Consider the following 26432-nt stretch of genomic DNA (forward strand, 5'->3'; position numbering starts at 1 on the left):
TTGGATCATATATTACATTCAGTTTTCCTTTCTCTTTAGTCTCCTGGTAACAGTTTCCCAGTCTTCTTGTCTCTCATGACCTTGACACTTTTGAAGAGTATAGGCCAGTCACTCTCTTTAGGTTTGTCTGATGTTTCCTCATAGATTCAGGTTAGGTATTTTGGTCAAGAGTGCATTTCAGTGCATCACATCATTGTGAATATTTTTGTTCATGCCTTAAAATAGGTTCCCCTCATGGGAAGAGGTGGGGGGCACTGGACCACCTGCACAAGAATCTACTGAAAGACTCGATAAACATGCAGACACCCCAGTACCCCTGAGAGCGTGGGCCAGGAATCTACGTGATTAACCAGCAGCAGTGTGACCAGTTGTCTACTTGTCTACGTTCCTTCCAAGACATGGCCAGTAGATGGCGGTGCAGTCTGCACTTTCAATGCAGCTTCCGCATTTCTGGAAAGATCTCCCTGTGAAACCTCCTGTTAACATCCACCAGGAGAGCTTGGCTGCTTAAGCTGCTCTCCCCTCCTGTCCCTTCGGAGTGACTTCTCTTGATGCCCCAGGGCCTCAAAGTGGTCAGAACTCACTTGGAGGTTCCTAAACTCCTCTAGGTGAGAGACCCCTCTTTCTGAAGAGCTAGCCAGCAACTGTAAAATAATGATACCCCAACTGGCATTTACCGAGAACTTACTGTGAGACTAGCAAGACTCTCACTTTCTCCTTTAACTCTCACAGCTACCTCTGAGAAGGAGATTGTAACCTTCCCGCAGTCACACAGCAAGTTCCCATCACTACCTCCTGTTTTCATCTTGGCTGGAACTTGTGCTTCAGTCAGAGGAGCAGACGGGGAGCAGTAATGTCTGTGTCTCAGGCCCAGGCTCTGAGAGCTTGGGGAGCATCCTGAGAAAGGAGAGGATGCCCTTCCCTGGCTTGGGGGCCAGGGTGACTGGGCAGGGAGCTGCAAGGGACAGACACTGGGTCAGTCCCCTTGTTAAGGGGGCTTCAGCTGTTTAGGGAGGCAGACACGACATGAGTCACAGCACATCGAGGGCCAGTGGGCAGGCTGTCTAGAGACTCTGAGAGGCTGGAGGGACTGGGGGGCTTTCAAAGACGGGGTGAAACCGCACAACTCAGATTGGGATTTGAACCCATGGGCCGGGACTCGAACCGGGCCAAAACCCAGATGGGGACTTGAATCCACTGTCTTTTAATTAAAATCACATATCTTTTCTCGGGACCTACTGAAGTTCAGGGTCTTTATGTCTCAGCAATTCAGTGAGAGACAAAGCAAGAGGTAAAAAGTGGATTTACTTAGAGGAATACACATTCCATAGATGGAGTGTGGTGTGTCTCAAAAGGCAAGAGTGGCCCTGGGAGAAACACCCTCCACAGACAGAGTGTGGACCATCTCAGAAGGTGAGAGGCCCCGAAATACGGGGTGGTTAGTTTTTATGGGCTGGGTAATTTCATAGGCTAATGAGTGGGAGGATTATTCCAACTATCTTGGAGAAGGGGTGGAGATTTCCAGGAACTGGGCCACCGCCCACGTTTTGGCCTTTTATGGTTAGTCTCAGAACTGTCATGGCCCTGCTGTCATTTAGCATATGCTAATGTATTACAATGAGCATAAAATGAAGCTCAAGGTCTACTGGAAGTTGAATCTTCTGCCATCTTGGACCTAGTTGGTTCTAACCAGTTTATGTCACATCCAAAGGCTATGTCATTCTTTTAAAGGTTGTGCCCTATCCCCTTCCCACCTATTTCAGGGGGACACTGTGGGACATTCAGTCTGTGTAATGCTCATAATAGAGCAAATCATACTTGTTGAATTTGTTTCCGCTTATTTAATCCTTTTCTAAGAGGACTGAAGGGATTTTCAAGGGAAGGGATCCATGGTATCGGGGAGGATGGTGTGAAATGAGCCTGGAGACGTGGACAGGTAAGAATGTTCACCTGGAGATGTGGGCAGGTGGGGATTTTCACCAATGGGTGTGGTCAAGGGAATTGTCCTAGAAAGCAGAGAAGTTTGACTGGAGATCTGGAAGGCATCCTTATCAATATGTACTTCTGTTGAGGTCAGCGCTGCACATTGTTTATGTAAGACCTCAACTCCCCTTCTTCGTTGTTAGCAGAACCCTGGAATAGTTGAAGTGACCACCTGCCCAGCTAAAGAGCTACATTTCCCAGCACTGGCAGCTAGTCCTGGCCAATGAGATGTGAGCCAACAAAGCTGGGCTGGTGTATTAGTCTGGATTCAATCAGGAGAGAAAAACCACATGGTAATTTGAATAGGGAAAGTGTAATATAAAGAATTATTGACTATAACAGAGGATTGAAGTAATGAGGGGTTGCCTCGTAAGAGGTAAAGAGAACTCAAGAATACAGGTGAAGTAGCAGATATAAGGAGCAGTCATGACTCTCAGGGCTGAGAAAGAGCTTCCCCTCCCCTATGCCCTCCCCCCAGTGCTGAGGTCCAGACTTTGTTGGATTGGGCACAGCTGTGGTTCACTGAACAGCAGAGAAGTTACTGAGGTCTGCCCTGGTGGAACTTGCCAGAAAACTGCCCTCTATCTTACCAGGGAAAGCTATCCTGATACCACTGAGGTATCTCAATGGAAGCACTTGAATACAAAATTGCCAAAGGTGGGGTTCCTGGGGGAAGCTACTGGCCTTTCAGTGCTTCTGGCTGCTGTAGACTATAGGAACAGGTGCTGGAGCAGCTGCCTGTGCTGTAGGAGGCTGCCGAGTGACCCACCCGAACTGGGCTCCTGGAAAAGCCCTCTAAAAGGGATTAGATTTGGCTAGTTTGTCCCTTTTGCACTTTGATCTTCCCTTTCTTCCTGCATCCTGGATCCAGAATGAAGAGGACTTGGCACAGAGCTGCACTTGGCACTGACATGTCACGTAAGTGAGAAATAAACCACTGTGGTGGTCAGCCACTAAGATTTTGGGGTTGTTTGTTGTGCAGCACAACCTGCTGAAACCTGACCAATACACATGAAGAATGTTTATATAATAACTGCCAGTTACAGTAAATAGAAATTTCCTGTTTTGTAAAATACTATGAGGAGGTGAGAATTATGGTTAAAGAAAGAGCCAATAAGGTCTAAAGCAAAGAAAAAGAGTCATAAAAATACTTGCTGGACATTAGAAACACTGATGCTTTCAAATTTATTACAGGAACAGGAGAAGAAAGAAAAAAGAACAAAATGGGAAGGAGAAAGAGAAAGGTAAAACAGTAAAGAAAAAGCGAAGAAAGTTTGAGAATACTGTGTTTATAGACAGCTCAACTGACTCTTTGGTATTGCTCAGGAAAATAAGAGGAATATTATTAAACCAGAGCAGCCTGGTTGCTGCTTATCTAGAAGCCACTTCGAATTGCCTGTGGGAGACACAATAGGGAGCATCTCTCTGTCCTCAAGACATATGATTGAAGCCATTGTGCTCTCTCGCAAAGGCATCTTAACATGCCTTGTCTGTCCTCATGAGCAAGCACATGGGCTTCCCGCTGAACTCTAGTTTCAGAATGACCTCTGAGGTGTCCCCAAGGATCCATAAAGTTAATAGCTTTTATTTTGAGTCAGATACTTCAGCACACAGTCTCTCAATTCAGTGAGGATCCAGCTATTGGCTTTCATAGAAAGTGGCAAGAGGCAGAAGCAATTGGCTTTGATGGGTATGAGGAGGAAAAGGTGGCAGAGTGAAAGCCCCGCTGACCCTCTCCAACACCTTTCAGGTGAACAACAGCAGCAGCAGAGACAAATTGACAGAGCAAGTAACAGAAGAACGTGTCATCTGAAATGAGTGTGGCAGAGTTGAGCAAATTGGCAAGAGTACCTTCCAGACGTACAGAGATATCTGTAACACATTTAAGGAAGACATGGAGAGTCCCTGCCTATCTCCCGGATGTTAAGTAGGTACAGGTTTCCTAAAAGTAAGTAAGAGGGTCTGGAAGGGTCTGTCCAACATCTTTACTTGGAAAGATGAGAACTCAGAGCAAAAGAGGACTCAAGAGTGTTGGGGAAGATCACACCTTGCGACTGTCTTCAAGCCCCGGGGTGATGGGAACCAGGGCTGTAAGATGACCCTGTAACTTCACCACCCTTGTAATTCTCTGAGCTGGGCTCCTATATCAAGCCAACAAGCTAAGGGCAAGGTGAGGAGAGAGAGGTGAGAATCACACTCTGATATCACCCTTGTACAATGCCAGCTGAACAGAGATGAATCAGCCCAACCACACTGGCTAAAGGGCTTTACCAAGAGCCACAGGTCACAAAGGGATACAGAGCATCTGAATCAAATAATGAATCAGGTTGATATTAGTGATAATATGGCATCGTGCAAACAAATGAATATGTAAGCAGTGAATATGTCTTCCATTGAAACACCCATGAGAAGAGTTACAAAACTTGACCATGGCTATAAAGAAAATATCAGTAATTTCCCCCCAAATAGAAATAGTAGAGACTTCTTTGACCACCAAGTAATAAAACCAGAAATTAAAACAAAAAGTAGAAATGAGACAAAAACCCAACCACATGGAAAAATTAAACCCCCTCCTCGGGACTTCCCTGGTGGTGCAGTGGTTAAGACTCTGCACTCCCAATGCAGGGGGTCTGGGTTCAATCCCTGATCAGGGAAGTAGATCCCACATGCATGCAGCAGCTAAGGGTTTGCATGCCACAATGAAGGAGCCAGGGAGCTGCAACTAAGGGGCCCGCATGCCACAACTAAGACCCAGTGCAGCCAAATAAATAAATAAAATATTTTTAACAACCCTCCTCAAAATTTATTTACTTGTTTTAAAATCGAAGTATAGTTGATTTACAGTGTTGTGTTAATTACTGCTATACAACAAAATGATTCAGTTATACACATGTATACATTCTTTTTTAAAATATTCTTTTCCATTATGGTTTATCATAAGATATTGACTATAGTTCTCTATGCTATACAGTAGGACCTTGTTGTTTATCCATTCTGTATACAAAAGCTTACATCTGCTAACCCTAACCTCCCACTCCATCCCTCCCCCAACCCTCTCCCCTTGGCAACCACCAGTCTGTTCTCTATGTCCATGATTCTGTTTCTGTTTCATAGATAAGTTCATTTGTGTCATATTTTAGATTCCACATATAGGTGATATCAGATCGTTTTTGTCTTTCTCTTTCTGACTTACTTCACTAAGTATGATAATCTCTAGTTGCATCCCCTCCTCAAAATTTAAAACTCCATTTGAGAACAAAAGAAAGTCAAAATTGTAAGTTCAAACAAGATTGGAAAACAAAGATGAAAACACTATGTGTCCAAAACAATGAGATACAGCTAAAACCATTATGAGAGGGACTTCCCTGGTGGCCCAGTGCATAAGAATCCGCCTGCCAATGCAGGGGACACGAGTTCGATCCCTGGTCTGGAAGATCCCACATGCCACGGAGCAACTAAGCCCGTGAGCCACAACTACTGAGCTTGCGCTCTAGAGCCCTCGAGCCGCAGCTACTGAGGCCCGTGTGCCTAGAGCCGGTCCTCTGCAGCAAGAGAAGCCACCGCAATGAGAAGCCCACGCACTGGAACAAAGAGTAGCCCCTGCTTGCTGCAACTAGAGAAATCCAGCGCACAGCAGTGGAGACCCAACGCAGACAAAAATAAATGAAATTAAATTTAAAAAAATTATGAGAGGGAAATTTCTTCTTAAACACTTATATTTCTGAAAAAGAAAAAAGAAAGACAAATATAAATGAATCAAGCATTCAAAGCTGGAAGATACAAAATGAGCAACAAAATACATCTAAGGAAACAAGGGCAGAATGAAGACAAGCAGAAATTAATGAATTAAAGTACGAAACAAAGGTAGAATTGGTACATGGAAGAGCTGATTCATTGTGGAAAAAAACCCTACACAGTAAAATAGAGAAGCCACTAGCCAGCCTAATCAAGAGGAAAAAGACCACATACAGAGAACACATAATTAGGATGGGAAGTGAAAGACAAGCACGATAAGAGAACATTTTAATATGTATTTTTTAATTACATAAATAATGCACGGATACATAGGCACTGGAAATAAAAGTCAAAGAAGAAGAAAAAAATAGAGTAAAAAGTTAAAGTCAGCTCAGGCTGCCAGAACAAAATACCACAGACTGGGTGGCTTAAACAACAGAAATTTATTTTCTTATAGTTCTGGAGGCCGGAAGTCCAAAAGCAAGGTGCCCACAGGGTTGGTTTCCTCTGAGGCCTCTCTCCTTGGGGTGCAGACAGTTCCCCTCTTTACACATTCGCCCCTCTGTACATGAGCCTCCGGTGTCTCTTTGTGTGTCCAAGTTTCCTCTTCTTATAAGGAGACCAGTCAGTTTGATTAGGGCCCAGCCTAATTTTAAGTTCATTGCCACATTAAAAGGCCCCATCTCCAAACAGAGTCACATTCTTAGGTACAGGGGGTGGGGTGGGGTTTGGGGCTTTAGTATATGAATTTTGCGGGACACAGTTCAGCCCATGACACCCTCTCTCCCTTTTCCCCCCTCAAGTTCCACGTCTCTCCCAGAAGTAATATGATTAACCCCATGACATTTGCAGGGCCCAGGACAAGAGTCAAACCAAGGCCCACATACCATATATCTACATACTTTTTGTAAATCCAGCTAACAAACTGTTAAATAGAAACATTTGATCCTCCTACCTGGATAAATATACCTTCATATTGACCTGAGAAACCACGTTCGGATTTAGAATTCCTGGACTCTCCAGAGTTGCTTCCTAGAATGTGGTGTAGGGCCTCCCTTCTCTTCCCTTGCCTGGCTTTGTCTACATCACCAGGGCTTCATGCATACATAGATGGAGACTCCAACCTGCACATCCAGGTTTCTCCACACACCTCTCAAACAGGACCTAGCAGTGGTCACAGCAGTGGTACACCCCATCCTCAGGAAGACATACCTGAGGCAGGGTCCCCACAGACTCTGGAAAGAATGCTGGGGTCCCAGGAGTAGGAAGGCTGGTCTAGAAGGAAGGTTCAGACTCTAGATGGGCATGTCCTCTGTGGATGTGGTGCATCTGGAAGGAGGATGGCAGCCCCTCTAAAGAGCAAGCCCAAGGGAGAGGTCCCTCTTGCTCAGGTCTAAGGGGAATACTGCTGCAACTAGATATTGGTGGGTATCTTTTTAGACCATTTTACATCCATTTAATTAAAAAGGAGATTCTAATTCCAAAATAGAAGCTTATTTTAAAAAATGGATCCTCTCTTTTTCTGAGACTTGCTTTTTTCCCCTCATTCTATCTTGTAGATCTTTCCATGTCAGCATATATAGATCTACTTTATTCTCTTTAATTGTTGCATGATATTATACAGTATAAAGGTAAGGGGGAAATTATGAAGACCGATTTAACACAATGCAATGTTAATCCTCTTGAAAATTTGGATGATTTAAAACCAAAATAAATTAAAAAAATAAAAATTCCCAAGACTGGCTTAAGAAGAAATAGAAAACCTGAACAGACTAATAACTATGGAAGTAGCTGAGGAAGTTGTCCAAGACAACCCCATGGTTTCTTTCAAATCTACAAGTGACAGGTAATTCCAAAGCTCACCAAACTCTTCCAGAGCAAAAAGAAAGAAGAAAACTGCCCAGTGATTTTTTTTGGAATTGTATTAATATTGATAGGGATTGTATTGTGTCCTCCCCCCAAATTCATATGTTGAAGCCCTAACTCCCAATGTGATGGTATTGGGAAGTGGGGCCTTCCAACTAGGAGGTGGTTAGGTTTGGATGAGGTCATGAGGATGGAGCCCTCATGATGGGATTAGTGTCCTTAAAAAAAGTGTCCTGAGAGACATCTCCCTTTCTCTTTGCTATGTTAAGAGAGCCAGAAGATGACCATCTGTAAGCCAGGAATTAGACCCTAACCAGAAAGCAAATTGGTGGGACTTTGATCTTAGACTTCTTAGCCTCCAGAACTGTGAGACATAAGTTTCTGTTGTTAAAGCCACCCCAGTGTTTTGTTATAGCAGCCTGAGTTGACTAAGATAAATATCGAAACCTGACAAAGCAACAAAAAGAAATTCACAGACTAATTTAATCTATGAATATTGAAGCAGAACTTTTTTTTGTGTGTGTGTGTGTGGTACGCGGGCCTCTCACTGTTTTGGCCTCTCCCGTTGCGGAGCACAGGCTCCAGACACACAGGCTCAGTGGCCATGGCTCACGGGCCCAGCCGCTCCGCGGCATGTGGGATCTTCCCGGACCGCGGCACGAACCCACGTCCCCTGCATCGGCAGGCGGACTCTCAACCACTGCGCCACCAGGGAAGCCCCGAAGCAGAACTTCTTCATGAAAGATTAAGAGGTAGAATACAGTAATATAGTTAAAGAATAAAAAACTATAGTCAAGGGACTTCCCTGGTGGCACAGTGGTTAAGAATCCTCCTGCCAATGCAGGGGACATGGGTTTGAGCCCTGGTCCGGGAAGATCCCACATGCCGTGGAGCAACTAAGCCCGTGAGCCACAACTACTGAGCCTGCATGCTCCGACTACTGAAGCTCAAACACCTAGAGCCCATGCTCTGCAATAAGAGAAGCAACCGCAATGAGAAACCCGCACACTGCAAGGAAGAGTAGCCCCCACTCGCCACAACTAAAGAAAGCCCGCATGCAGCAATGAAGACCCAACACAGCCAAAACAAAAACTAAAAGCATACTTGGAACAGCTGTGCTTATTTTGCAAACTCAGTGAGAAGCTGACTTTTGCATAACTAATTAAAAACCCATTGGTGGGACTTCTCTGGTGGTCCAATGGCTAAGACTCTGCACTTCCAATGCAGGGGCCCTGGGTTCGATCCCTGGTCAGGGAACTAGATCCCACATGCCTTGAATAAGAGCTCGCATGCCACAACTAAAGATCCCGCGTGCCACAATGAAGATCGAAGATCCCGTGTGCCGCAACTAAGACCTGGCGCAGTCAAATAAATAAATGTTTAAAAAATAAAAATCCACTTATATTTTTATCTCAGCAAAAAGCCTCCCACACTTGTGAAGTTGACATTAGGTGCCCATTTTATGGATGGGGGAAGGAAGCATGGAGAAGATAAGTGTGTTAATTTCCTAGGGCTGCTGCAAAAAAGTACCACAAACTGGGTGGCTTAAAACAACAGAAATTTATTGTCTCACAGTTCTGGAGGCCAGAATTCTGAAATCAAGATATCCATGGGGCAATGCTTCCTCAGAGAATCCGGGTAGGATCCTTCTTTACCTCTTCTTAGCTTCTGGTAGCCTCAAGCGTTTTTTGACTTGAAACTGCATGTCTGATCTCTGCCTCTGTCATCATCTTGTCTCTCTGTGGGTGTCTGTCTCTATGTCCAAATTTATAAGGACACCAGTCATATTGGATTAGGGACCACCTGAATGACCTGATTTTAACTTGATTATCTCTATCAAGATCCTATTTCCAAATAAAGTCACATTTTGAAGTACTGGAGGTTAGGACTTCATCGTATCTGTTTTGGAGCACACAATTCAACACGTAACGGTAAGTAATTTTGAATCATGGAGTATTAGATCTAAAAGGGACTTTTTCTATGAAGCCACCCCACTCTATACTTCCTCTCTGCATGACCTTAACCATGCCCAGGCTCTCCTAAAGTGGAAAGTCACCAAGGAAATTCACCAAAATATTAACTATGCTAATCCCTGCAACCCTTGATGACCCTTTAAGATGTAGGCCTTTCAGATCCTGTCTTGTTTCCTGCTGACCTGGGTTTCCACCCTCCTGACTTAACATTTCATGGCTCATCTACCTCCCGATTACCCTCTGGAGCCCCAACAGAGGGCTTAGACCCATCAGAAAGAGCAAAAACTGGTGAGATACCCTTTGGGGATCTCTGTGATCTGAACAGGAGTGATATGAAAGTCAAACACAGGGGCATGCACAGCACAGCAGAGGCAAAGATATGGAGACAATTAACAGCAGACTCTAAATTGGAGGAGCTATGTGAAAAGGGCCTGGGGCAGCCCATAGCTGGGGAAAAGATTGGAAAATTAGGTTAAGTGACAAGAGACTTCAAATCAAATCACCAGATACATATTAAGTGCCCAACTCAGTACTGCAATGAGGCATGGGTGATACAAAGACATATAATATCTGTTTCCTGCCCTCAAGGAAAGTATAATCTACTTACAGAGGTTAGACATAAAACTCAGGAGAAGTAAGATAACAAAATATTTAAATAGCAATTCACAGAGCCACACAATCATTTGCTAAGTGAACTGCAGAGCTGATGACAAGCTTTTAGAATTCTGAACCAGGGGAGATTATCTGGTTATTTATGGTCTAGATAGGCTGCATATTTTCTTGCTGGGGGGAAAAGAAGGGTTAACTGAGCAGGGCAAATCAATGAAACTAAGAGCTGCTTTTTTACAGAGATCAATGAAATTGATAAACTTTTAGCTAGACTTAAAAAAAAAAGAAGATCCAAATAAAATCAGAAATGAAAGTGGAGACATTACAACTGATGACACAGAAATAAAAAAGATGATAAGAGACTACTATAAACAATTATATGCCAACAAATTGGGTAAGCCAGAAGAAATGGAAACATTCCTAGAAACATACAACCAAGCAAGGTTGAATCATGAAGAAGTAGAAAATCTGAGCAGACCTGTAACTAGTAAGGAGATTGAATCAGTAATCAAAAATCTCCCCCAAAAGAAAAGCCCAGGACCAGATGGATTCACTGATAATTCTACCAGACATTTAAAGAAGAATTAATGCCACTACCTCTCAAACTCTTCCAAAATACGAAAGAAGAGGGAATACTTCCAAACTCATTTTACAAGGCCAGTGTTACCCGGATGTCAAAACCAAAGTCAGTACAAGAAAAGAAAACTACAGGCCAATATCTCTGATGACTATAGATGTAAAAATCCTCAACAAAAGACTAGCAAATCAAATTCAACGGCACATTAAAATTATCATACAACATGACCAAGTGGGATTTACCTGTGTGGGGCAAGGATGGTTCAACATATGCAAATTACACACTACATTAACAGATGAAGGATAAAAATCACATGATCTTCTCAATAGATGCAGAGAAAGCATCTGACAAAATTCAACACGCTTTCATGATAAAAACACTCAACAAACTAGGAGAAGAAGGAAACAACCTCAACCTAACAAAGTCCATATGTGACAAGCCCACCACAAACATCATACTCATTAGTGAAACATTGAAAGCTTTTCCTCTAAGATTAGGAATAAGGCAAGGATACCCACTATTATCACTTCTATTCAGCATAGTACTGGAAGTCCGTGACACAGAAGGATTCAGGGATCCAGGCTGCTGGAGGCTCTGTCATCGTCAGTACATTTATCTCAAGTTACCTTGGGTGTCAAATCCGGATGGGGGAGGGGAGAGAAAGAGAGAGAGAGAGACTGAGACTCAAATAGAGGTGTTTATGGGCTACACCCAGAGTGGCACACACCACTTCTACCCACATTCCACTTGCCAAAGCTAAGCTACATGGTCACATCTAACTGCAAGGGAGGCTGGGAAACAGCTGTGAGCCCAGGAAGAAAGAGAAATGGTTTTGTGACTAGCTATCTAGTCAGACTCTTTCATACCTGCTCTTTTTCAGGTGAGGGAACTTAGACTCTGAGAGGTGCTAGGTCACAGTGAGTAGAGAAATTGAAAGACCCCAGCTATATATATAGTTGATGGAGCAAAAAACAAATGTGTGAACATAGTATCTGAAATTATAAACTGACCAACAGAGAAGCCAAAAATATGAAGTTACATAAATATTTTGAGAGAGGGACTGAAAGTGGGGCAGGTTAATGAAGTCAGGAATTTTGCTTAATATTGGTAAATAGAGAGAGAGAGAGAGAAATAGGAACATTACTTAATATTTGGAGGTATCCAGAACTAAAACCAGAAACGTTTAAGGAATTAAAAGTTGTTCCCTCTGAGACCATTGCTGCTTACTATGGACCCTTTTGTACATTGATGTTTTTGTTCTTTTTTTTAGTTTAATTTTTATTTTATATTGGAGTATAGTTGATTTACAATGTGTTAATTTCAAGTGTACAGCAAAGTGCTTCAGTTACATATACATATATCCATTCTTTTTCAGATTCTTTTCTCATCTAGGTTATTAGAGAATATTTTATTTTATTTTTTTAATTTATTTTTTTAAGAGAATATTTTTAAAAAATATGTATTTATTTATTTGGCTGTGCCGGGTCTCAGTTGATGCATGTGGGATCTTCGTTGTCACATGTGGGATCTTTAGTTGTGGCATGAGGACTTCTTAGTTGCGGCATGTGGAATCTAGTTCCCTGACCAGGGATCAAACCGGGGCCCCCTGAGTTGGGAACGGGGAGCCCTAGCCACTGGATCACCAGGGAAGTCCCTATTACAGAATACTGAGTAGAGTTCCCTGTGCTATACAGTAGGTCTTTGTTGATTATCCATTTTGTACATTGATTTTTTTTTTAAAGCATGTGCCTAAATTGCTTTGATTGACATCTTAAAATTTTTATTTTTAAAAAGTAATATTCACTTGTGTAAAAAAAATCCAAACTACAAAATGGCACAACAAGGAAAATGAAAACTTCCCAACCTAATGGACACTTTATTTCCACTCTTCAGAGGTAACCTCTGTTTCCAGTAACAGGTAACCTCCTAGAAATTTCCTGTGTACATATAAGCATTCATATGTCTATATCATCTTAAATAAAAGGAGATGATACTGTACCTACTGTCCTATAGCTTACGCTTTCTACTTAATAACTCCTTGACGTCTTTTCATGCCTGCATATATAGTCATCCTCCTCAATGACTGTATAGTATTCCTTTGTGTGGATGCACCATAATTTATCTGTTGGTCTTTATCGAGGGCCACATGGGTTGCCTTCAGTTTTTGTTTTGTTGGGTTTGGTTACTGTTTTGCTATCACAAACAATGCCACAATAAACAGCCCATACAGCTCTGGTATAGTAGATGAATAAACCCAGAAAAATTGAACTTTGTTTATAGGGAGCCTACATAATAAAAGACACTATAGGGGCTTCCCTGGTGGCGCAGTGGTTGAGAATCCGCCTGCCGATGCAGGAGACACGGGTTCGTGCCCTGGTCCGGGAAGATCCCACATGCCGCGGAGCAACTGAGCCCGTGAGCCATGGCCGCTGAGCCTGTGCGTCCGGAGCCTGTGCTCCGCAACGGGAGAGGCCACAACAGTGAGAGGCCCGCATACCGAAAAAAAAAAAAAAAAAAAAAAAAGACACTATAAGAAGTCTCATAAATACAGACTGACTCATTTTATGTATACTTCTTTGAATACATGCAGAAAAGTGTACAAATAATAAGTGTGCAGATAGATTGATGTTCACAAAGTGAACTCACCCATGTAACCAGCACACAGATCAAGAAGTAGAACAGGGCTTCCCTGGTGGCGCAGTGGTTGAGAGTCTGCCTGCCGATGCAGGGGACACGGCTTCGTGTCCCAGTCCGGGAAGATTCCACGTGCCGCGGAGCGGCTGGGCCCGTGAGCCATGGCCGCTGAGCCTGCGCATCCGGAGCCTGTGCTCCGCAACGGGAGAGGCCACAACAGTGAGAGGCCCGCGTACCGCAAAAAAAAAAAGTAGAACACTATCAAACCCCTTTTGGAGTTCCTCATGTCCTTTTCTGGTCAGTCCTCCTCCCAGGCAGCATGAGCACTCTCCTGACTTTTGCTTCCATGAATGAGATTCACTGCTTTTGAACTTTGTGTCAGTGGAGACATACAGCAGGTACTCTTTTGTGTCAGATTTCTTTAACTCGGCATTCTGTTCGTGGGAGGTATCCACGTTACTGTATGCAGTTGAACTTCTTTTGTGCTCATTGCTGCTTAATATTCTGTTGTGCGAATGTTCCACCACGTATCCATCCACTACTGATGGACATTTGGGTTATTTTCAGTTGGGGGTTATGATGAAGAGTGTATATGAACATACCAGTATGTGTCTTTGGTGAACATAGGTGGGCATTTCAGTTGGGTGTCTGATTGCTGGGTTATGGGGCACATCCATGTTCAACTGTAGCAGAGCCTTCCAATGGTTGTACCAACGTACATTCCCACCAGTAGTGGACAAGTGTTCCAGTTACTCCACATTCTTGATAACACCTGGATTTTGTCAGGGGGAGTTCTTAGAGAGGCACTCTTGATTGAACCGCAGGTCCTAGAAAGCTAGCTGGCGGTGGAGGGGTAGGGCTGAAAGAAAGCTGGGCTTGATTGGGTCTGGGGGATGCCAGTGATGGCTCTCGGACTAGCCCTGCACCCCAAGATGAGATGGCAGTGGTGAGAGCATCCTTTTAAAAACAGCCTACCTGTCCCTGGGGTTTGTGATGATAGGTCTGCACTAAGGGCCCCATGAGATCACTTGAGGTGGGAGGAAAGCCTTCTCTAAGGGATGGAGAGAATCCAGCTCTGGGTTCTTTAGTGGCCATAAAGCATCCAACTATTCTGCTGTGTTTTAATCCTCTGTGGGCTGGGAGAAGCAGGCCCACGTAGATGTGCTGTGAGGGAAGTTATGTACCAGACTCCAAGGGAAATGCTCAGGATATCTTGACAGATTCCTTTGTCACATGAGCCAGGTGCAGCCCCCTAATCCAGTCAGCTGGAGGTGAATGTCAAGCCTATAGTTATGGTACAGGTCAGAATCTCAGAAGAGAGGTCTGGACCAAAGGCATATACTCAGGGCTCATGGCAACCACTGATGGTCTTCAAATCCTTGGAGACTGAAACCTCCTTCTTGCTTATATTAACCAGAGTGGATTCTGAAGTTTGCAGTTAGGGATCCTGACCAGTACAGGACTTGTAGCACCAAAAAGAGCAGAGCTGGAGATGAGTCAGGGGGGCAGGAGATGAGGGCCCTCCAGGCCTGGTCAGAACACAGAGAGCAGATATCAGTGTCATTGGCCCCGTGCTCAGTGTCTGAGGCCAGCAGTGTTTCGGAGCCGGAGAATACAAGACCCCTTGTGAAGTTAGACGTAGCACAGTCACAAGACCACCCTCACTTCTGATATCAATTGCAAGTTTGAGGGTCCCCAAGACCACCCATAAGTTCTATAATTGGCTAAAAGGACTCCAGAACTCATGGAAATCTGTTACACTCCTAGTTACAGTTTGTTAAAAGGGAAAGGATACCAATGAAAGTCAGCCAGTGGAAGATGAGCAGAGAACAGAATCCAGGAAAGTTCCAAACACCGAGCTTCCAGTTGGCCTTTCCCTGTGGATCCGTGGATGGCCTTACTTTCTTAGCAACACAGTGTGACAATATGCACAGTATTACCACCTAGGGAAGCTCACCCAAGCCTTGGTGTCCAGTCTTTACTGGGGCTCCATCTGTAGACATGGTTGTCCACCCACGTGGTTGACCCCATCTGCAGCCCCTTTGGAGATCCAGATGGTACCATGTCACCCAAAGTCCCCACCATAGATCCCATCGTTAACTGTCGGGCATGTCCAGTGCCCCCAGCTAGACAAGACACTCTGATCAGGCAGGACTTCCCAAGGGCCTAGAGATGACTTCTCAGGGGCTGAGGGCAAAGACCAGCCCCCTCTCTGAGCCAAGGTAGATTCTTTACTACATAACTGTCACCCATGCCACTGTCGTGAGCCCACGTGAGTCCCCTCCCCTGCATACTCAGGAGGAGGGGGGAGGCTGAAAGAGGAGAGACTGAGAGCAAACACACCATTGCTAAATTGATGCAAGGGTCTCTTTAAATGATTGGATTCCATTTCTGGACATTTATTTCACAGATGTACCTGCTCCTATGTTTGTATGGATGCATGAATAAGAAATGATGTATGGGTAAAGTTTTTCACGGAAGCACTATTTATTGTCAAGAGTTCAGCTGAACTGGAGAGAGCTGGGCTGCCAGGGGTAGGAGGAGTTGATTAAAGCAACAACAAGCCAAAATGAAAACCACAGTGAAACCTTCAGTCACTCACTCCAATAGCATAAGCGAGCGGCTCAAACCAGAGAAAGCACCGAATGCGCCGTTGCATTTCCCCCATGGGACAAGGTGCAGGTGGATCGGGGGTTTCCGTGCAAGTGTTGGGGTCGTCTCATGGATGAGGATCCCCAAAAGGAAACCTCTGTCAGGTTCCTGGACCCTGAGCCAGGGAGGCAGGGGGAGGGAAGGGGGGAAGGGCTGGGAGTGGAAAAGTACTGAGTGTGAGTCATTATGGGGAAAATATCTTCAAGGTTCCCCCTTCCTTCCCTGACAGAGTCGTTGGCAAAGGCCTCTGAAAACCTCTGCCTAAGGTTTCAGGTAAAGAGACTTAGGAAGGAGGGCTTCCCTGGTGGCACAGTGGTGAAGAATCTGCCTGCCAATGCAGGAGACACAGGTTCGAGCCCTGGTCTGGGAAGATCCCACATGCCACGGAGCAACTAAGCCCGTGCACCACAACTGCTGAACCTGCGTACTGCAACTACTGAAGCCCACGTGCCTAGAGCCCATGCTCCACAACAAGAGAAGCCACTGCAATGAGAAGCCCGTGCACCGCAACAAAGAGTAGCCCCCGCTTGCTGCAACTAGAGAAAGCCCGTGTGCAGCAAGGAAGACCCAATGTAGCCAAAAATAAAAAGAAATAAAAGAAATAAATTTATTTTTAAAAACCCCAAAACTTAAGAACAAAGGCTTCTGGCCTAGGAATGCAAATATGCAAAGAGCATAACCATCCAGGGTGCCTGAGTTCTTGACTGCAACTCCCCTTAGAGACCACAGTGCATTGTCTGGGCACCAAGACTAGGATGAGGAGGGTAGCTTTCCTCCACGAGGCCTGTCAGGTAAAGCCTTTGTAACTGCCTATGCTCAGACCCCAGAAATCACATATAAGTTTTTGGTTAAAATGCTGGACTTCAGTTAAAATAAGGAGCTGGACTTCTCATTTATAAAAGCCAAATATCAGAAACAACCTAAGGACCCGTTAGTAGGGAGTTGGTTAAAAAAATTGTAGTCCATCCCCACCAGGAAATCCGATTAATCTCTAAGAAAGAGGAAGTTGTCTTGTATGTACACAAGTGTGGAACAGTGTGTAGCTGTAGGAGGGCTCTTGGGAAGTTAGTGGAGCGCAGAGGGGGAGTCGGTTTGTAACCAGGAGGAGCATCTCCAGGGTGCGGTCTTAGTTTGCGTGGGCATGAGCTCTATGGCACAGTAACTATCAATGGTTCTTCTATAGTCTCTCGATGGTTCTTTGATAGCCTAGAGCTCTGATCATTAATATCAGAATGTGCTGTCCCAAGGCCAGTCCTCCTATAAGGTCTGAGCTGTTGAGGATACTTGCATGTCTATAGTCAGATTTCAGGGTGTCAGAAGCTGCTAGGGGACCGCAGGGCCGGCGGTGGTTGTCCTGGAGCTACCCCAGCAAGACATGATGACACTAACTTGAGGCTCTGTTACTGAATGAATGTGTTTAGTCTCGTTGGGTAGGAATGGCCTTTCTATGCTGCTTTGTGAATGAGAAATATTTTGTTCTTTCACAAAGAATTGTTTTTTTCCCGTTTCATAGCAAACCTGGCTGCCCCGTACTCATCAAGTACGTGCCTGGCCTTCCTGGAGTCCTCTCTTGGGGCCATCCCCTGGAATGTCCTGGAGTGCTCTAGAATGCTCTGAAATGAAGGCTTGCTTGCAAACTAGGCTGAGTTTCTTAAAAATATGCAGAGGAGACCAACCCACAGCTTTTCCAGGCAATGTGGCAAACAGTCTCATATCACATCCAGAATTTTTTTTTTTTTGCGGTACGCGGGCCTCTCACTGCTGTGGCCTCTCCCGTTGCGGAGCACAGGCTCCGGACGTGCAGGCTCAGCGGCCCTGGCTCACGGGCCCAGCCGCTCCGCGGCATTGTGGGATCTTCCCGGACCGGGCCACGAACCCATGTCCCCCGCATCGGCAGGCGGATTCTCAACCACTGCGCCACCAGGGAAGCCCCACATCCAGAATTTTTGAGCTGGTGAACTCCTACCCATTGTACAACCACGCGCGGGCCCCGCCCATCTTACCAGTCAGCGCACGCCAACCTGAGTTCTACTTGCTGGCACTTGCATTTCTTTGCCTGAGAGGTTTCTACAGCTGCTAGAGCCCGCCCTGCCCAGACTAGAAGAACCAGAGAACTAATGTCCCCTCAAACAGTGGCTGATGGGAGATGATGTACAAGCATCCCGGCAATCTCAGCCCTTGGGTGGATACTCTGAGTGTTCTACACTGGCTCCCAGAGTTTCCCGAGTGGGATTAAGGTGGTAATTGGTTTGATCATGAACACTTTAAAGGCTGCCTTCCCTTCCCCATCACATTTTCTCTCCTCTACTGGTTATTTCCCTGGGATCCTCTTCGCAGTAAACTACTTGTACCCACCTCCTTGTTTCAGAGTCTGCTTCTGGGGAGCCCAAAGGAAGTCAGGTGATAATTGCATCAGCTGTTTACCAGGACCTGGTTATGCCCTATCCTCCCCTCACTCCCAGAAGCTGAACGTGAACCCACTGAGTCCCTAGTCACCCCGCAAGGAGGTATTCCCAGCAAATTTGACAAGGGAGGACACTGAGGCTTTCGAGAGGCCTTTCCCAGAGACCCAAAGCCAGTAAGTTGGAATCAAGACTGGCTCTTTCCACGTTGAGGCAATGTTCTGAAAAACAGACATAGGAACTGGGTCTGTGCTGCCTCTAGTTCCCCTGTGCTGACCAACTCAGTGCCTGCAAACAGAAGCATGCTCAGTAAGCACGTCCAGCCAACAAATATTGAATCCCCACTAGGGTTAAATAAATCCTTTTACATGGATTACATGGATTACCTAATATCATCATTATAAGAGTCCTAGGACATGGCTATTATTATCATCCTTGTTTTATAGGGTAAAGTGGGGGAAAGGGGGAAAGGGACCGGTCCAAGGCCACGTGGCCAGTGCTGGATGAAGCCGAGCCCTTCACAGCCCATCACAGGACGGATGATGGTGGCAGACAAGTGAACAAAAGGGACGAGGCGAAGCCATGGCTCACCCCGCCTCCAGCTGGGTGACGGTGCATCGTCCCATGTTGGAATGCATCTCTGTCACACACAGGGGAAATGGGTCTGTCCCCTGTGAATTGTCTGCTAGCCGGCAGCTCCATCTATCTGTTCATTAACACAATTAAGAAAGCATCCAACGAGCCTTCTGATTCCCAGTCCCCGGGGGCCCAAACACATAACTTGGAAATGACTGTTTGGTAAAGTCTGATCAAAGGCTGGTTGTTCAGAAATTAGAAATCACGGCCTCTGCCTCCAGGCTTGGGGCTCATAAAAAACAGTTGGATGAGTCTTTTATTCGGGTCGGACCCCAAACCCAGACAGATCCATTTCCTCCTAATTTACACCCGTTTCAATGGGAAGGGCAGCAGGAGTCTGAGTCTTTGCTCCCGGAGACCCACTGGCTCCCGTGTCTGCAGCAGACAGAGAGGGAGGGAGAGAGGGAGCGTGTACTGAAATGAGCCCATGAACTACCCATGAACTGCCCCCAAACTGAGATGGACAGTTGTCTTAGAGAGCCAGCATCAGCACCAGGTCCAGGGCTGAGCAGGGAGTGGAATCCCATGTTCTCTCATCGAGGTTCCCACAGCAGCAGCGCTGAGGAATGGGAATGTGGTCAGGGTTCATCCTTGAAGGCCACAGATGGAGCTGACCATCCAAAGACCCCTTAAGTAAGAGAGCGTTGGCAGTAGGGACGTTCAGCTAGAGTACCAGATGGTTCCTTGGTTGAGCCATTCAATAAATATTTCTTGAGGACCTACTAAGTGCAAGCACTCTGCTAGGCATAGGGATCCGATGGTGAATAAAAAAGACGGTGCCTGCCCTTAAAGATAGTACAGGCTAGTGGGGGAGGACGGTCCGTCCTGGTGGGAAAGTTAAATCCAGAGTTAGAGGGGGTGTTGGTGTACGTGCTGAAAAGGAGGAGTGTGGGGACAGAGGCCAGGCCCCCAGAGCTGATAACAGAAATGGTCTTCGTCCTCCCAGAATCTCCAGGAATATGCTGCACATCTGGAAATGCAACTTGGCAGTCCAGCTGTGGCCCCCAAGCCCTGTCTTTCGCCCTGTCCTCAAACTCTCAGGTACCGGACGTTGGTGCCCAAAAACAGGAAGTCCTAGGAGAGACAAGACAGGACAGGATGGTAAAAGCATCCTCTACTCCAAAAAGATGCATCTCTGATTTAAAGGGAGGCCCACGTCTGGGGAAGCACAAGCTCTGCCAGAAACCAGGTCAGTGCATAAATCGAGCGTGTGCCTCTGTCCCCAAGGTCTCCATAAAGCACAGCTTTTGCCAGCTACCTTCTCTAAGGTGGCAATTTATCTGTCATTTCCCAAGCTGCTGCTTGGACCTCATACATGTCCCCTGTGTCACCTAAATTCTCTCTCCTTGGTGAACAAGACAAAACTGTGAGCTGCTGGGGTTTATTCTCCTACTTCCTCTTAAGTTTCCGTCACCAAAGGGGTGGGAATCCTGAACTCAGAGCAAAATCCAATTCTTGCCCACAGCAACCCATCCCCTGCCTTTGGGGGTCAAACGCATGGGCAGAATTGACCTCAAAATTTTAATGAATATGATAGTATATACAGTTGACCATTGAACAACTGAGGGGTTAGGGACACCGACGGGTGGAAAAATCCACGTAGAATTTATAGTCAGCCCTCCATATCCGCGGTTGCTCGCGGCCGCAGTTCCTCATACACAGATTCAACCAACTGCGGAGATGGTGTAGTACCATAGTATTGTATTTATTGTTGAAAACAATCTGCGTATACACGGACACGGAGCCATTCAGACCCGTGTTGTTCAAGGGTCAGTCTAACAAATCTTCTAACGACTTCCATTGTGCCAAACTGAGCTAGAAGCTCTAATCTTCATAACTGCCCAGTGAGGTTTGGGCTACACCCCACTTTACACAGGAGAAAACTGAGGCCAGCTGCATGAATTGGCACTCAGTCCTCGCTTTGAACAATGATCTCACTCCTTAGAAAGTCTCAACAATAGTTGGATGTTGAGTATCTCTGGACGCAAAAGGGCTCTGGATATTCGTTTTTCAAATGTCTCAGCTGGGCTTCCCTGGTGGCGCAGTGGTTGAGAGTCCGCCTGCCGATGCAGGGGACGCGGGTTCGCGCCCCGGTCCGGGAAGATCCCACGTGCCGCGGAGCGGCTGGGCCCGTGAGCCATGGCCGCTGAGCCTGCGCGTCCGGAGCCTGTGCTCCGCAACGGGAGAGGCCACAACTGTGAGAGGCCCGCGTACCACAAAAAAAAAAAAAAAAAGTCTCAGCTGATCTCTGTTTCAATGTCCCTGATCACTCTGCTTCCTGTCCCTCTCTTTAGTGGCTGTTTGCTGGATGTTGACTATGTACCAGGCACAAAGCAGCATCTCCTTTAATGCTCACAAGCCTGCCAACCCAGTCATCCCACCTTACGGATGCTCTTCTAGAAAGATAACCTGAACCGTGGGGCACAGATGGCGCATAAAATGCTTGGTCAGAAGAGTGGAGAGTCTGGTGAAGAATCAGACCTATTCCTTGGTATTCAAATAGTTAAGTAAATTATGGTCCCTTGCATGCTTGGGACAGAATTTAACATTGGTGGGGGGAAGGGAGACTACACTGCAACCAAAAGAGAAGAAAGGAAACAGGTCTGAGAGCTAGGAAGGCAACTATCCAGAACAAGAAAACAATTTCAAAAAATGTTTGGAGGAGACAAAAGGCTGGAAGGAAGTACCCCAGAAGTCAAGCTATGAGTGTGGTGGGGCAATGGGTCTATGAGGGACGGCACACCAAATATGTATCTATTAATACATCAAAGCTCTTCCATTTAAGAAATTAGAAGAAATTTTATTTTATTTTATTTATTATTTAATTTTGGCCTCACCACACGGCTTGTGGGATCTCAGTTCCCAGACCAGGGATTGAACCCGGGCCCTCAGCAGTGAAAGTGCCGAGTCCTCTAACCACCGGGCCACTAGGGAATTCCCAAGAAATTAGAAGAAATTTAAGAAACTTACTAATGGCTTTCAGAACCTGAGCTGTTGGCATGGCTAGGATTGCTATATTTTTAAAACGAGCTGGTCTTGAGGTTCTCCCAGGTCACCCACGGCCGGGGGGTGGGGCGGCGGGGGGTGGAAAGTTGTGACACAGGTTGGGTCAAATCCCTCCCTTCCCCATAGAGGTGCCACTTCTAAAGGACACGTGGACGTCTTCATGGCATCCAGCTGACCCTGAACCATCCCACCCCCGTGGAGGCTTTCCCAGCTGCAGGGTTGGGCTGGGTCCCACCCACTGAGTTGCAGACTGCAAACCAGGAAAGCTAACCAACACCCCTCCCCAGTTCCTCAGAAACCCCGCTGAACCCACTGACCTTGTGGATCTGGAGAACAGGGTCGTAGAGCTGAATACGCTTTAGCAGAGGGAGGGGGAAGCCTTCTGCCAACTTATCTGGAGGTTGAGGCAGAACATCGAGAGAGATTTGTTAATAAATAAGTACGGAGAAAATTTTACACCAAAAAGTTCCTCTCTGCAAACCCTATACATGGTATATTCCCATTTAATTATCACCAAAGATTGGGATTATTATTCCCATGTTACAGATAAGGAAATTGAGGCACAGAGTAGCCAAGTAACCTGTCCTAGGTTACACAGCTAGAAAGTGGAAGACCTGGGATTTGATGCCAGGCAGACAGACAGAGGAGCCTGGGCCCTCGGCCGTGGTGCTCTGTGGAGACAGTGGCAGGCGTGGGGCAGCGTCTACTCGTGATAAGAATCCAGTGGGCATTTGCTCTCTGCCTCCCACCTGCATCCTGCTTTCTGCTGTAGCCAAATGAAGCAGGGTCTCATGGAAAGAGGGTTTAGGTCTTTAAGCTTTATTTTTTGACCAGGGAGATGGCAACTAACTGGGGAATGTGATTTTAGAGGTGGGCTGCCTTGTACCCTGTATATTAACTTGGTTCTCAGTCTCACCTGTCACTTCAGGGTGTGTGTGGGCACTTCTGTGAGCCCCTCTTCCTCTCTTAGGAGGAGGTTTACTGTGTTCCAAAAACTGCCCCTATCCTCAACCCTCCTTAGAGGCCTGGAATGAGGTAAGGCCGACTTCAACACTCCCACCCCACAGACACGCCACTGAAGCTCAGAGAAGAGAAGTGACTCGCCCAAGGTCACACAGCCTGCAGGAGAGCCCTGGTCCCAGCTTTCTTTCCCCCAAAGAGCAGTGTCCACTCTTGACTTGGAAAAATCCATAGTGATACTTACCATTGACCTTGGGGTAGAGGGTGTTGAGAAGGTAGTAATTGAGCAGCGCCTCCAACAGCTCCACCTGGTGGAGAATAGGAGAGGTACACCATAACCACATGACCAACAAACCTCCACAGAGGTCACCCCGTGGGTGGGGTGGTTTTGTAAGTGCTGACATGGCAAAAGGCTTGAAAAAAAGCAAATTTTAGGTAGATACCTACATCATGCTACTACTTTATAAGATAAAACTATTTTGAGATGCACATTTACATGTGTACAAATGGATAGAAAAATTTGGAAGACTACACACCCAACTATCTATCCTCCAGGAAGAACATCAAGGTTTGGCTTAGCCTTACCTTTAGTATTTAATTTTTCTTTTTACAGTGGAAATGTTTTCCCAAGTTACTTATATAATAAAAAAGATTTTTAAGTCAAAACAAAAATTATGAAACCCAACTTTTAACACTCACTATGTGCCAGGTATAGGGCTCAGAGCATTACATCTACACCTGATTCAATCTTCACTATAACACTTTGAAGTTAATATTAATGTCCCCATTTCACATATAAGAAAACTGAGGCCCACAGAATAAAAGTGACTTGCTAGAAATCGGGCAGCAGGGTCTGAATTTGAATCCAGATTTATCTGATTCTACAGGTCTTATTTTTTACAGTCGATGTTCTGAAAACATGATAGGATGTCTTTTTGTGACTCTTTACATATGAATAATTTACTTCATAGAACATTTTTACATGCCATGCACAGATACAATATTAGTGTGCCATTATTCACTTTAGCCTTTGTTCTCTGAAAGGAGTCATCCTTCAGGGTCCCTGTGGGCAATGTTTCTCCCCATAGTTGATGTATTTTTTCCACTTCTACTTGAGGGAAAGTCTGGGAAGTGGGGGGCAGGTAAAGTGTGGTCAGAGGGAACCAGTATCCATAGGATAGTAAAAAGGAAGCCAACTACTGTAGATTAAAGTCTTTCCATCTCCTCCTTAGCTTGTGAGCAGCTGCCATCACCCCACCTTCCCTCTTTTCCGAAATCTCTCCTCGATTGTTTCAGCCCACATAAAGCTTCCCATTCTTTTTCCTCCTTTAATATGGCACCATCTATTTCACCACTTTTTCCTCTTTGTGGAAATCATCTCTTGGTTTTGCCTGCCCAGCACTCAATTCCTTTTGTTTTAATAATAGTCCCTATTTTCTCCTGGGGAACCCTCCTTTCCAGTCTCAGTCCATGTGGTTTGGGACTGCAAATCTTGGCTCGGGGAGTGTAGATTAAACCCATGCTCAGCCAATTGACCTTGTCCAATTTCCAACCAGGTGATTGGCTAAAGAATGGGCACATGACTAAGATTAATCCAACAAAGGCTTTTATCTATTTATTTTTTGGGGGGGTTAAAAAAAAAGAAACTACAGGAAATTTGTGAGTTTTCCACCAGGGGGAAGAACCTGCCTGAGAATGAAGCCAACACAGATGAAAGCAGAATGGAGAGATAGAGATTCTTTTTTGTTTGGAATATATTATTTTTTTCTTTTTAAAAAATTGAATGAAAGATTCTTTAAATTCTGTAGTGCTCTACAATTTTCAAAAGTTTCACACACATGATTTTATACAATCCCTTAATAACCGTTTTCCCCCATCCCTATATCACCCCTCTCCCCTTCCCTTGGAGAGAGATTCTTGATGTACTAATTTGAACACCTGGATCCAGCTATGCCTGAAACCTCTAGCCTTAGCTTTTTTGTTTTTGTTTTTTGGTTATGATGCTATACATTCCTTCTGTTTGCTTAAGACACTTTTAGTTGGCTTTCTATTCTTTGCAGCTAAAAGAATTCTGTCCAATAGATAATTTAATTATATTGTCTTATATTGGGAGGTAACTGTTCCTCTGCCCTATGGTTCCTGTCCTCAAGAACTTCTATGCTTTTCTAGGGCAGAAAGTAACTCTTCTCCTTTTCTATTTTCTATTATAGGTGCCAAAGCACTGCTTAGTAAATACTCTAAATTAATTATTACCCTAATCATTTCATAAATAAAATCAATAATAGGGCTTCCCTGGTGGCTCAGTGGTTAAGAATCCATCTGCCAATGCAGGGGACACGGGTTCGAGCCCTGGTCCAGGAAGATCCCACATGCCACGGAGCAACTAAGCCAGTGCGCCACAACTGCTGAGCCTGTGCTCTAGAGCCCGCGAGCCACAACTGCTGAAGCCCGCGTGCCACAACTACTGAAGCCCACGCGCCTAGAGCCCGTGCTCCGCAACAAGAGGAGCCACCGCAATGAGAAGTCCACACACTGCAACTAAGAGTAGCCCCGGCTTACCGCAACTAGAGAAAGCCCGTGTGCAGCAACGAAGACCCAATGCAGCCAAAAATAAAATAAATAAAATAAAAATAATTTTTTTTAAAAAACCCCAAAACAATAATAACTTACATTGAATACTCCAACTTTAGATTCTTTCAGTTCCACTTGCATCCTATAACAAATCAGAGAAGATTCAGAGATGTGGGCATTATGTTCAAGGGAAACCTAAGCAATGTAGGGATCCCCAGAAAGGAGGAGACACCAGTTTGAGAAGGCACAGGGCCAAGGGTGTGGTAGCAGTGAGAGTGAAAAAGGTGACTGAGGAACCAAAAACAATGATACAACCTTATTGGGAAGACTTGAAGAGGGGAAGTGTGTAGCATAAAAGAACTCAGTCTCTATAATTTCAGGAAATCAATATTGCTGATGTCTAAAATTCATGGATTAAGAAAAAGCAGTATTAGTAAATTCTTTAGAAATTTGGAAGTAATGGGGGTTAGGTGAAAAGGAAGTTTATGGAGGTAGATCCAGTTGGCCAAAGGAATTGGGCCACCTGGGGTAAAATTTAAGTTTCCTTCCCAAACTGTGGGCCCCACAGTTTGACAGGGGGATCTGGTTACATCCCACCTCCAGCTACAGGGAATCAGCTGAAGTGTCAGATGGAGCCCAGTTGAGCGCCCCCCATGTAAGTCACAAGGCTGACTTACTTTGCTGGCTTCAGGAATCCAGTGATCTTGCTGGTGTTGAAGGTCAACATGACAGACACATTAGTGGCCTGGTAATTCCAGTAGAAAGAAACAGGTCTAAATGAAGGAGGTTGTCATGTACAGAATGGATAACTATGAGGACTGGCTGTCT

At 45.4% G+C, this 26432-nt stretch overlaps 1 protein-coding gene across 1 annotated transcript in view; it reads right to left on the bottom strand.

The window, feature by feature from the left end:
- Nucleotides 1-19292: 19292 nt before the first annotated feature.
- Nucleotides 19293-26432, bottom strand: part of LBP (lipopolysaccharide binding protein) — a 30131-nt gene continuing 22991 nt past the window's right edge. Inside the window, exons 11-15 of the mRNA XM_067011741.1 lie at nt 26282-26349; nt 25704-25746; nt 23278-23341; nt 22391-22467; nt 19293-20141 (exon numbers count right to left, since the gene is read on the bottom strand). Coding sequence (XP_066867842.1) covers nt 20097-20141; nt 22391-22467; nt 23278-23341; nt 25704-25746; nt 26282-26349 — 297 coding nt within the window. The 3' untranslated portion in view covers nt 19293-20096. The remainder of the gene's footprint in view (nt 20142-22390; nt 22468-23277; nt 23342-25703; nt 25747-26281; nt 26350-26432) is intronic.

Source organism: Kogia breviceps, chromosome 14, assembly GCF_026419965.1.
Source record: "Kogia breviceps isolate mKogBre1 chromosome 14, mKogBre1 haplotype 1, whole genome shotgun sequence".
Lineage (NCBI taxonomy): Eukaryota > Metazoa > Chordata > Mammalia > Artiodactyla > Physeteridae > Kogia > Kogia breviceps.